The 13639-nt window shown below is 39.8% G+C and overlaps 1 protein-coding gene across 4 annotated transcripts in view; it reads left to right on the forward strand.

Annotated features, from left to right (window-relative positions):
- Sacs (sacsin molecular chaperone) overlaps positions 1–13354 on the forward strand; it is a 77020-nt gene extending 63666 nt beyond the window's left edge. For all 4 annotated transcript variants that reach the window (XM_029468843.2, XM_029468847.2, XM_029468846.2 and 1 more), the window contains one exon: positions 567–13354. In XM_029468843.2, the coding sequence (XP_029324703.1) occupies positions 567–12124 (11558 nt within the window). In that variant the 3' untranslated portion in view covers positions 12125–13354. The remainder of the gene's footprint in view (positions 1–566) is intronic.
- The last annotated feature ends 285 nt before the right edge of the window (positions 13355–13639 follow it).

Consider the following 13639-nt stretch of genomic DNA (forward strand, 5'->3'; position numbering starts at 1 on the left):
AGTAACTGACACCCGGTTGCATATCTGTTAGAGACTTAAAGGAAATTCCACGACTCACTGCTACCGCATTTCAGAAAGTGTTAGCTTCTGAAATGGAGACTCCAGCTTCTGTACTGACTTTGAGCAAGTGAGGTGCTGAAAGTGTAAAACAACCCTAAACATATTTGTGTTGGATCTACTTATCAATGTTTACCTGTTAAGTGAAAAAAATATGTCAATTTTATCTGCATTTTTGATAGTTTTACTTGTGGACAACTAAACATTAAACATTTTGTTGTTGTTGTTGTTGTTATGGATTCCATCTGTAGAACACTAGGTACTTTTGAGTACATATTTTATGACCTTTTTATATTTATTTAGGATAAGCTCTTTGTGGAGAGAATGACTTCTCTTAGAGGTTATTATAAGTATGAGTTTCTGTATAGGCTATCATTATTTTAAAATTATTTTAGTCTACTCATACTGGATATTTACATTTTTAAGCAGCTTTCCAGTGGCATCTTAAGTTTGAAACTAGAAGAGTTTAAAGTAGAACTGTGCATAACATTTCTGTGTGTGATCTACAGGAAGACCATGTACTCAGCTGCAGCTTCTAAATCCAGAGCGATTTGCACGTCTTATTAAAGAAGTCATGAATACATTCTGGCCTGGTCGAGAGTTGGTGGTTCAGTGGTATCCATTTAGTGAAGACAAACATCACCCATCCCTTTCATGGCTTAAGATGGTTTGGAAGAATCTCTATATACATTTCTCGGAAGATTTGACTTTATTTGATGAGATGCCACTTATCCCTAGAACTATACTGAATGAGGACCAGACGTGTGTGGAACTCATTAGACTCAGGATCCCATCAGTAGTCATTTTAGATGATGAAACTGAAGCTCAGCTTCCAGAATTCTTAGCAGATATTGTACAAAAACTTGGAGGGATTGTCCTGAAAAGACTAGATACCTCTATTCAGCATCCACTTGTTAAAAAATACATTCATTCCCCACTTCCGAGTGCTATTTTGCAGATAATGGAGAAGATACCTCTACAGAAGTTGTGTAATCAAATAGCCTCATTACTTCCAACCCACAAAGATGCTCTAAGGAAGTTTTTGGCCAGCTTAACTGATACCAGTGAAAAAGAGAAAAGAATAATTCAAGAATTGACAATATTCAAAAGAATTAATCACTCATCAGATCAAGGGATTTCCTCTTACACAAAATTAAAAGGATGTAAAGTTTTGGATCATACCGCCAAGCTTCCAACAGATCTACGGCTATCAGTTTCAGTAATAGATAGTAGTGATGAAGCCACCATTCGTTTGGCAAACATGTTGAAAATTGAAAAATTGAAGACTACAAGCTGTTTAAAGTTTGTTTTAAAAGACATTGGAAATGCATTTTATACACAGGAAGAGGTAACACACCTTATGCTTTGGATCCTTGAGAATCTATCCTCTCTTAAAAATGAGAATTCAAATGTGCTTGATTGGTTAATGCCACTAAAATTCATTCATATGTCCCAGGGACATGTGGTAGCAGCTGGTGATCTCTTTGATCCTGATATAGAAGTACTGAGGGATCTCTTTTATAATGAAGAAGAAACCTGTTTCCCACCTATAATTTTTACCTCACCAGATATCCTTCACTCTTTGAGACAGATTGGCTTAAAAAATGAAGCCAGCCTAAAAGAAAAAGATGTTGTACAAGTGGCAAGAAAAATTGAAGCTTTACAGGTCAGTTCCTGTCAGAATCAGGATGCTCTCATGAAGAAAGCCAAAACACTCTTACTGGTCTTGAATAAAAACCAGACACTCTTGCAGTCTTCTGAAGGGAAGATGGCATTGAAGAAAATCAAATGGGTTCCAGCCTGCAAGGAAAGACCTCCAAATTATCCTGGTTCCTTAGTCTGGAAAGGGGATCTCTGTAATCTTTGTGCACCTCCAGATATGTGTGATGCGGCACATGCAGTTCTAGTGGGCTCCTCACTTCCTCTTGTTGAAAGTGTCCATGTGAACCTGGAGCAGGCGCTCGGCATCTTCACAAAGCCTACTATCAATGCTGTCTTAAAACACTTTAAAACTGTTGTTGACTGGTATACTTCAAAAACCTTTAGTGATGAAGATTACTATCAGTTCCAACATATTTTGCTTGAAATTTATGGGTTCATGCATGATCATCTGAGTGAAGGGAAGGATTCTTTTAAAGCCTTGAAATTTCCATGGGTTTGGACTGGCAAAAACTTTTGTCCTCTTGCCCAGGCTGTGATAAAGCCAACCCATGATCTGGATCTTCAGCCTTATTTATATAATGTGCCTAAAACCATGGCAAAATTCCACCAGCTGTTCAAGGCTTGTGGCTCAATAGAAGAGTTGACATCAGATCATATTTCCATGGTCATTCAGAAAGTTTATCTCAAAAGTGACCAGGAGTTGAGTGAAGAAGAAAGTAAACAAAATCTTCATCTCATGTTGAATATTATGAGATGGCTCTATAGCAATCAGATTCCAGCAAGCCCTAATACACCAGTTCCTATTTACCACAGCAGAAATCCTTCCAAACTTGTCATGAAGCCAATTCATGAATGCTGTTATTGTGACATCAAAGTAGATGACCTCAATGACTTGCTTGAAGATTCAGTGGAACCAATTATCTTGGTACATGAAGATATACCCATGAAAACTGCAGAATGGCTAAAAGTTCCGTGCCTTAGTACAAGACTGATCAATCCTGAAAACATGGGGTTTGAGCAGTCAGGGCAAAGAGAGCCTCTTACTGTAAGGATTAAAAATATTTTGGAAGAATACCCTTCCGTGTCAGATATTTTTAAAGAGCTACTTCAAAATGCTGATGATGCAAATGCCACAGAATGCAGCTTCATGATTGATATGAGAAGGAATATGGACATAAGGGAAAATCTCCTGGACCCAGGGATGGCAGCTTGTCATGGACCTGCTCTGTGGTCATTCAACAATTCTGAATTCTCAGATTCAGATTTCTTAAACATAACGAGGTTAGGAGAGTCTCTAAAAAGGGGAGAAGTTGACAAGGTTGGGAAATTTGGTCTTGGTTTTAATTCTGTGTACCACATTACTGACATTCCCATCATTATGAGCAGAGAATTTATGATAATGTTTGATCCAAACATAAATCATATCAGCAAACACATTAAAGATAGATCTAATCCTGGAATCAAAATTAATTGGAGTAAGCAGCAGAAAAGACTTAGGAAGTTCCCCAATCAGTTCAAACCATTTATAGATGTATTTGGCTGTCAGTTACCTTTGGCTGTTGAAGCTCCTTACAGCTACAATGGAACTCTTTTCCGACTGTCCTTTAGAACACAGCAGGAAGCAAAAGTGAGTGAAGTTAGCAGTACTTGTTATAATACTGCGGATATTTACTCCCTGGTGGATGAATTTAGTCTTTGTGGGCACAGACTTATCATCTTTACTCAGAGTGTAAACTCAATGTATTTGAAATACTTGAAAATTGAAGAAACCAATCCTAGCTTAGCACAAGATACAATCATAATTAAGAAAAAAGTTTGCCCCTCCAAAGCATTGAATGCACCAGTTTTAAGTGTTTTAAAAGAAGCTGCTAAACTCATGAAGACTTGTAGCAGCAGCAACAAGAAGCTTCCCACGGATGTGCCAAAGTCATCTTGCATTCTTCAGATCACAGTCGAAGAATTTCACCATGTGTTTAGGAGGATTGCTGACTTACAGTCACCACTATTTCGAGGTCCAGATGATGACCCAGCTACTCTCTTTGAAATGGCTAAATCTGGCCAATCAAAAAAGCCATCAGATGAGTTGCCACAAAAGACAGTAGATTGTACCACATGGCTTATATGCACATGCATGGATACAGGAGAAGCTCTCAAGTTTTCCTTGAATGAAAGTGGAAGAAGATTAGGGCTGGTTCCTTGTGGGGCAGTAGGGGTTCTTTTGCATGAAACCCAGGAACAGAAGTGGACCGTGAAACCACACATAGGAGAAGTGTTTTGCTATTTACCTCTACGAATCAAAACAGGGTTGCCAATTCACATCAATGGGTGCTTTGCTGTTACTTCAAATAGGAAAGAAATCTGGAAGACAGATACAAAAGGTCGATGGAATACCACATTCATGAGGCATGTCATTGTGAAAGCTTACTTACAAGCCCTCAGTGTCTTACGGGACCTAGCCATTGGTGGTGAGCTGACTGATTATACTTACTATGCTGTGTGGCCTGATCCTGATCTAGTTCATGATGACTTCTCTGTGATCTGTAAAGGATTTTATGAAGACATTGCTCATGGGAAGGGGAAGGAGTTGACCAGAGTCTTCTCTGATGGGTCTATGTGGGTTTCCATGAAGAATGTGAGGTTTCTGGATGACTCTATACTTCAAAGGAAAGATGTTGGTTCAGCAGCCTTCAAGATATTTCTGAAGTACCTCAAGAAAACAGGATCCAAAAACCTCTGTGCTGTTGAGCTTCCTTCTTCAGTAAAAGCAGGATTTGAAGAGGCTGGCTGTAAACAGATACTGCTGGAAAATACATTTTCAGAGAAACAGTTCTTTTCAGAAGTCTTCTTTCCTAATATCCAGGAAATTGAAGCAGAACTTAGAGATCCTCTGATGAATTTTGTCCTAAATGAAAAACTTGATGAGTTCTCAGGAATTCTTCGTGTTACCCCTTGTGTTCCTTGCTCCTTGGAGGGCCATCCTTTGGTTTTGCCTTCAAGATTGATCCATCCTGAAGGACGAGTTGCAAAGTTATTTGATACTAAAGATGGGAGATTCCCTTATGGTTCCACACAGGATTACCTCAATCCTATTATCTTGATTAAGCTCGTTCAGTTAGGCATGGCAAAGGATGATATTTTGTGGGATGACATGCTAGAGCGTGCAGAGTCTGTAGCTGAGATTAATAAAAGTGACCATGCTGCTGCCTGCTTAAGGAGTAGTATTCTCCTAAGCCTTATTGATGAGAAGCTAAAAATAAAGGATCCTAGAGCAAAGGATTTTGCTGCAAAATATCAAACAATTCCCTTCCTCCCATTTCTAACAAAGCCAGCAGGTTTTTCTTTAGAATGGAAAGGGAACAGTTTTAAGCCTGAAACCATGTTTGCAGCAACTGACATTTACACAGCTGAATATCAAGATATAGTCTGTCTTTTGCAACCAATTCTTAATGAAAATTCCCATTCCTTTAGAGGCTGTGGCTCAGTGTCTTTGGCTGTTAAAGAGTTTTTGGGTTTACTAAAGAAGCCAACAGTTGATCTGGTAATAAACCAGTTGAAGCAGGTTGCAAAATCAGTTGATGATGGCATTACATTGTACCAGGAAAATATCACCAATGCTTGCTACAAATACCTCCATGAAGCAGTATTGCAGAATGAAATGGCCAAGGCAACAATTATTGAGAAGCTAAAACCGTTTTGTTTCATCCTAGTTGAGAATGTATATGTTGAGTCAGAAAAGGTTTCTTTTCACTTGAACTTTGAAGCAGCACCATACCTTTATCAGTTACCTAATAAGTATAAAAATAATTTCCGTGAGCTTTTTGAAAGTGTGGGTGTGCGACAGTCATTTACTGTTGAAGATTTTGCCCTAGTTTTGGAGTCTATTGATCAAGAAAGAGGAAAAAAACAAATAACAGAAGAGAATTTTCAGCTTTGCCGACGAATAATCAGTGAAGGAATCTGGAGTCTCATTAGAGAAAAGAGACAAGAATTCTGTGAGAAAAATTATGGCAAAATATTACTGCCAGACACTAACCTGCTGCTGCTCCCTGCTAAGTCATTATGCTACAATGACTGTCCCTGGATAAAAGTAAAGGACTCCACTGTCAAGTATTGCCATGCCGACATACCCCGGGAAGTAGCTGTAAAACTTGGTGCAATACCAAAGAGACATAAAGCATTAGAAAGATATGCATCCAACATCTGTTTCACAGCTCTAGGTACAGAATTTGGGCAGAAAGAAAAACTGACCAGCAGAATTAAGAGCATTCTCAATGCCTATCCTTCAGAAAAGGAAATGCTGAAAGAGCTTCTTCAAAATGCTGACGATGCAAAGGCCACAGAGATCTGCTTTGTGTTTGATCCTAGACAGCATCCTGTTGACCGAATATTTGATGATAAGTGGGCCCCACTGCAAGGGCCAGCACTGTGTGTCTACAACAACCAGCCATTTACAGAAGATGATGTTAGAGGAATTCAGAATCTTGGGAAAGGCACCAAAGAAGGAAATCCTTGCAAAACAGGACAATATGGAATCGGGTTCAATTCCGTTTATCACATCACAGACTGCCCTTCTTTTATTTCTGGCAATGACATCCTGTGTATTTTTGATCCCCATGCCAGATATGCACCAGGAGCCACATCAGTTAGCCCTGGACGCATGTTTAGAGATTTGGATGCAGACTTTAGAACCCAGTTCTCAGATGTTCTAGATCTGTACTTGGGAAACCACTTTAAACTGGACAATTGTACAATGTTTAGATTTCCTCTGCGTAATGCAGAGATGGCACAAGTTTCAGAAATTTCTTCCGTTCCATCATCAGATAGAATGGTCCAGAATCTTTTGGACAAGTTACGATCTGATGGGGCAGAACTTCTAATGTTTCTCAACCACATGGAGAAAATATCTATTTGTGAAATAGATAAGGCCACAGGAGGTCTGAATGTGCTCTATTCAGTAAAAGGCAAGATCACTGATGGAGACCGATTAAAAAGGAAGCAATTCCACGCCTCTGTAATTGACAGTGTTACTAAAAAGAGACAGCTCAAGGACATACCAGTTCAACAAATAACCTACACTATGGATACTGAGGATTCTGAAGGAAATCTGACCACATGGCTCATCTGTAATAGATCAGGATTTTCAAGTATGGAAAAAGTATCCAAGAGTGTTATATCAGCTCACAAGAACCAAGATATCACCCTCTTCCCACGTGGTGGAGTAGCAGCCTGCATCACTCACAATTATAAAAAGCCCCACAGAGCCTTCTGCTTTCTGCCTCTCTCTTTGGAGACAGGGCTGCCATTTCATGTGAATGGCCACTTTGCTCTAGATTCAGCCAGAAGAAACTTGTGGCGTGATGATAATGGGGTTGGTGTTCGAAGTGACTGGAATAATAGTTTAATGACAGCCTTAATAGCACCTGCATATGTTGAGTTACTAATCCAGTTAAAAAAGCGGTATTTCCCTGGTTCTGACCCAACATTATCGGTTTTACAGAACACACCCATTCATGTCGTAAAGGACACATTAAAGAAGTTTCTGTCCTTCTTTCCAGTTAACAGGCTGGATCTGCAGCCGGATTTATATTGCTTAGTAAAAGCACTTTACAGTTGCATTCATGAAGACATGAAGCGTCTTTTGCCTGTTGTTCGGGCTCCAAATATTGATGGCTCTGATTTGCACTCTGCAGTCATAATTACTTGGATCAATATGTCTACTTCAAATAAAACTAGACCATTTTTTGATAACTTGCTACAGGATGAATTACAGCACCTTAAAAATGCAGATTATAACATCACAACCCGAAAAACAGTCTCAGAGAATGTCTACAGACTGAAGCACCTGCTCTTAGAAATTGGTTTCAACTTGGTTTATAACTGTGATGAGACTGCTAACCTTTTCCACTGCCTTGTAGATGCAGATATCCCTGTCAGCTATGTGACTCCTGCTGATGTCAGGTCCTTCTTAATGACTTTCTCTTCTCCTGACACTAATTGCCATATTGGGAAGCTGCCTTGTCGTCTTCAGCAAACTAACCTAAAACTTTTCCACAGTTTAAAACTTTTAGTTGATTACTGTTTTAAAGATGCTGAAGAAAGTGAGTTTGAAGTTGAGGGACTGCCCCTACTCATTACACTGGACAGTGTCTTGCAGATTTTTGATGGTAAACGACCCAAGTTTCTAACAACATACCATGAATTGATTCCATCGCGTAAAGACTTGTTCATGAACACCTTATACTTGAAATACAGTAGTGTTTTGTTGAACTGCAAAGTTGCAAAAGTGTTTGACATTTCCAGCTTTGCTGACTTACTTTCTTCTGTGTTGCCTCGTGAGTACAAGACCAAAAACTGTACAAAGTGGAAAGACAATTTTGCCAGTGAATCTTGGCTTAAGAATGCATGGCATTTTATCAGTGAATCAGTAAGTGTAACGGATGATCAGGAAGAACCAAAGCCAGCATTTGATGTCATTGTTGACATCCTTAAAGACTGGGCATTGCTACCAGGAACAAAGTTCACTGTGTCAACCAGTCAGCTTGTGGTTCCTGAGGGAGATGTGTTGATTCCCCTGAGCCTCATGCACATTGCTGTGTTCCCAAATGCTCAGAGTGATAAGGTTTTTCATGCTCTGATGAAAGCTGGCTGTATTCAGCTGGCTTTGAACAAAATTTGCTCTAAAGACAGTGCATTAGTTCCTCTGTTGTCATGCCACACAGCAAACATAGATAGCCCTGCAAGCATCTTGAAGGCTGTACATTATATGGTTCAGACTTCAACATTTAGAACTGAAAAACTAATGGAAAATGACTTTGAAGCACTTTTGATGTATTTCAACTGTAATTTGAGTCACTTGATGTCCCAAGATGACATAAAAATTTTAAAGTCCCTCCCATGCTACAAATCCATCAGTGGCCGGTATATGAGCATTGCAAAATTTGGAACGTGCTATGTGCTTACCAAAAGTATTCCTTCAGCTGAAGTGGAAAAATGGACACAGTCATCCTCTTCCGCGTTTCTTGAAGAAAAGGTACATTTAAAAGAACTCTATGAGGTGCTTGGCTGTGTGCCAGTAGATGATCTGGAGGTGTATTTAAAACATCTTCTGCCAAAAATTGAAAATCTCTCTTATGATGCAAAATTAGAGCACTTGATTTATCTGAAGAATAGACTGGCAAGCATCGAGGAACCGTCAGAGATTAAGGAGCAACTTTTTGAAAAACTGGAAAGCGTATTGATTATCCACGATGCCAACAATCGACTAAAGCAAGCAAAACATTTCTATGATAGAACTGTGAGAGTTTTTGAAGTTATGCTTCCTGAAAAACTGTTTATTCCTAAGGAATTCTTTAAAAAATTGGAGCAAGTAATCAAACCTAAAAATCAAGCTGCATTTATGACATCCTGGGTGGAATTCTTGAGAAATATTGGACTGAAGTACGCGCTTTCCCAGCAGCAGTTGTTACAGTTTGCCAAGGAAATCAGTGTGAGGGCAAATACAGAAAACTGGTCTAAAGAAACCCTGCAAAGTACAGTTGACATCCTTCTCCATCACATATTCCAAGAACGAATGGATTTGTTATCTGGAAACTTTCTGAAAGAACTGTCCTTAATACCATTCTTGTGTCCTGAACGGGCCCCCGCTGAGTACATTCGGTTTCACCCTCAGTACCAGGAGGTAAACGGAACACTTCCTCTTATAAAGTTCAATGGAGCACAAGTGAATCCAAAGTTCAAGCAATGTGATGTACTCCAGCTGCTGTGGACATCTTGCCCCATTCTTCCAGAGAAAGCCACACCGTTGAGCATTAAAGAACAAGAAGGCAGTGACCTCGCTCCACAGGAACAGCTTGAACAAGTTTTAAATATGCTTAATGTTAACCTGGACCCCCCTCTTGATAAGGTCATTAATAATTGCAGAAACATATGCAACATAACAACTTTGGATGAGGAAATGGTAAAAACTAGAGCAAAGGTCCTAAGGAGCATATATGAATTTCTCAGTGCAGAAAAACGAGAGTTCCGTTTTCAGCTTCGGGGTGTGGCCTTTGTAATGGTAGAAGATGGATGGAAACTGCTGAAGCCTGAGGAAGTAGTGATAAACCTGGAGTATGAGGCTGATTTTAAACCTTATCTGTACAAGCTGCCTTTAGAGCTTGGCACTTTTCATCAGCTGTTCAAACATTTAGGTACTGAAGATATCATTTCCACTAAGCAATATGTTGAAGTGTTAAGCCGAATATTCAAAAGCTCTGAAGGAAAGCAGTTAGATCCTAATGAAATGCGTACAGTTAAGAGAGTGGTTTCTGGCCTATTCAAGAGTCTACAAAATGATTCAGTCAAGGTGAGGAGTGATCTGGAGAATGCCCGGGACCTCGCACTCTACCTTCCAAGCCAGGATGGTAAGTTGGTGAAGTCAAGCATCTTGGTGTTTGATGATGCGCCACATTATAAAAGTAGAATCCAGGGGAATATTGGCGTGCAGATGCTAGTTGATCTTAGCCAGTGCTACTTAGGGAAAGACCATGGATTTCACACCAAGCTGATAATGCTCTTTCCTCAAAAGCTTCGGCCTCGTCTGCTGAGCAGTATACTTGAAGAGCAGCTTGATGAGGAGACCCCTAAAGTGTGCCAGTTTGGTGCATTGTGCTCTCTTCAGGGAAGACTGCAGCTTCTCTTGTCTTCAGAGCAGTTCATCACAGGACTCATTAGAATCATGAAGCATGAAAATGATAATGCTTTCCTGGCCAATGAAGAAAAAGCCATAAGACTTTGCAAAGCTCTAAGAGAAGGGCTGAAAGTTTCCTGCTTTGAGAAGCTTCAGACAACATTAAGGGTTAAAGGTTTTAATCCTATTCCCCATAGCAGGAGTGAAACTTTCGCTTTTCTAAAGCGATTTGGCAATGCAGTCATCTTGCTCTACATCCAACATTCAGACAGCAAAGACATTAACTTTCTGCTAGCCTTAGCGATGACACTTAAATCAGCAACTGACAATTTGATTTCTGACACGTCATACTTAATTGCTATGCTGGGATGCAACGACATTTACAGGATCAGTGAGAAGCTTGACAGTTTAGGGGTGAAATACGACTCCTCTGAGCCATCAAAACTGGAACTGCCCATGCCTGGCACACCAATACCCGCTGAGATCCATTACACGCTACTTATGGATCCGATGAATGTTTTTTATCCTGGGGAATATGTTGGTTACCTTGTGGATGCTGAAGGTGGTGATATCTATGGGTCATACCAGCCAACATACACATACGCAATTATTGTGCAAGAAGTTGAAAGAGAAGATGCTGACAATACTAGTTTCTTAGGAAAGATCTATCAGATCGATATTGGCTACAGCGAATATAAGATAGTCAGCTCTCTTGATCTGTACAAGTTCTCAAGGCCTGATGAAAGCTCCCAAAACAGAGACAGTGCTCCCACCACACCAACAAGCCCCACCGAATTCCTGACTCCCGGTCTGAGAAGCATCCCTCCTCTTTTCTCTGGCAAGGAGAGCCACAAGTCTCCCTCCACCAAACACCATTCCCCCAGAAAGCTCAAGGTGAATGCTTTACCAGAAATCTTAAAAGAAGTGACATCAGTGGTGGAGCAAGCTTGGAAGCTTCCAGAATCAGAGCGGAAAAAGATCATTAGACGCTTGTATTTGAAGTGGCACCCTGACAAAAATCCAGAAAATCATGATATTGCTAATGAAGTGTTCAAGCATCTGCAGAATGAAATCAACAGATTAGAAAAACAGGCTTTTCTGGATCAAAATGCAGACAGAGCTTCAAGAAGAACATTTTCAACCTCTGCATCTCGATTTCAGTCAGACAAGTACTCATTTCAAAGATTTTACACTTCGTGGAATCAAGAAGCCACAAGTCATAAATCTGAAAGGCAACAGCAAAGTAAAGAGAAATGCGCTCCTTCTGCTGGACAGACATACTCTCAAAGGTTCTTTGTTCCTCCCACCTTCAAGTCAGTGGGCAATCCAGTGGAAGCCCGGAGATGGCTAAGACAAGCCAGAGCAAACTTCTCAGCTGCCAGGAATGACCTTCACAAAAATGCCAATGAATGGGTGTGCTTCAAGTGTTACCTTTCCACCAAGCTGGCTTTGATTGCAGCCGACTATGCTGTCAGGGGGAAATCTGATAAAGATGTAAAGCCAACTGCACTTGCACAAAAGATAGAGGAGTACAGTCAGCAGCTGGAAGGACTGACAAATGATGTGCACACATTGGAAGCTTATGGTGTAGACAGCTTGAAAACAAGATACCCTGATTTGCTTCCTTTTCCGCAGATCCCCAATGACAGGTTCACATCTGAGGTTGCCATGAGGGTGATGGAATGTACTGCCTGTATCATCATAAAACTTGAAAATTTTATACAACAGAAGGTATGAACGTAAAGAAAAAAGCAGAGCCAGCTCTTGAATCTGTTATAGCACAAACATGAATCGCTACACTTCATTCAGCTTCATTCCCAGTATCTAGGAATTGTGAAGCACACAGCAGAGTGTTCTGGAAGCATTTTGAAGCTGTATGACTCTTAACAGAAACCGTAACACAAATGAAACCTGATTTTGAAATTAACAGTGAGCTGCAGAGTTCCTAGGTGTGCTTAAACAATTGGGTGGCACATTATTGAACTGCACTTTATGTAACCAAAGCTTAGCAGTTTGTTAGATAAGAGTCTGCACCTGTCTCTGCTTAGGAGGGAGTTAATTTTATGTTTTTAAACATGTTTTTGAAGTAGTTAAAGAAACACTGGACAGCCTGATTTATTTGGACATGTGAGGGGAATTGGGTTTGGGGGTGCTTATCACTTTCTAAGTGGACACTTTTAGATACGTTATTTTCTTATCAGCTGGATCTGATTATGGATTTGTTCAGTTTCCCATCTTTCGTTGGACATTTAACATGGTACATTATTAACCCTGACTATTACTTGACTATGAGTGTGAAGATGGGCCTTGGAGCGCGCTGGACGCACTTTCCATCCTTGTTTTGAGTTTTTAGACCTTGTATTTGTGGGCTTCCTGACTCGTGAAGATAACCGATGGAAGTCTCAGAGTGCTGCCTCACACTACCAGATATTGCTTCTAAAAATGCTTCCCAACATGAGATTTAGCAAAAGAGCATTGGAGTTTGTGTACATATTTTCCACAGATGACATAATTTGTATAGTGTGGCTGAACAGGATGCAATCTTTTGTCTAAAGGTGCTGCAGGGAAAAAAAACCCAACTGTCTTTCAATATGGCACTTAGTGGGAATTTAAACATTTTTACCTTATGCACATTAAAACTGCTCAAATTGTTGAGGTGATAGGCAGAAGTTTACAAAGGGAATTATCAGCTTGCACTGTCCCCCACGAATGATTGAGAACTGACATTTAATTTTCATAATGTTCAAAAGATCTAACATACATAATTTAACATATTCTTTTGCATAAAGTCAAAGAAAGGAAATAATAGCTTATGTAAGTGCACTGGCTGTAAATGATGCTAAATATATTTTATGCAGTTAAGGGCTTACATACAGAACATGTTAGATTTTTTTTATTTTATTTGTAAAAGGGAATGTTAATTGCTTCTGGATGTGAATCATGAATATTTCTGCTGTTAATATTAAGTGCCATGATTTTAATAAAAAATGTATATAGAAAATCATTTTTGACTGGTTATTTTTAAAACTTTTATTTTGAGATTTTATTTTTATTTTTATTATGTGTATGGGTGTTTTGCCTGCATGTGCATATATGCAGTGTCCAAGGGGGCCAGAAGAATCAGATCCCATGGAACTGAAGTTACAGGTGGTTCTGAGCCGTCCGTCATGTAGGTTCTGGGAACTGAACTGGGGTCCTCTGCATCCACCTCTCTTTTACTTGCGGAGCCATCTCTCTAGGCCTGTGAGATCA

This window comes from Mus caroli, unplaced genomic scaffold, assembly GCF_978045245.1.
Source record: "Mus caroli unplaced genomic scaffold, Mus_caroli_1 scaffold_12, whole genome shotgun sequence".
NCBI lineage: Eukaryota > Metazoa > Chordata > Mammalia > Rodentia > Muridae > Mus > Mus caroli.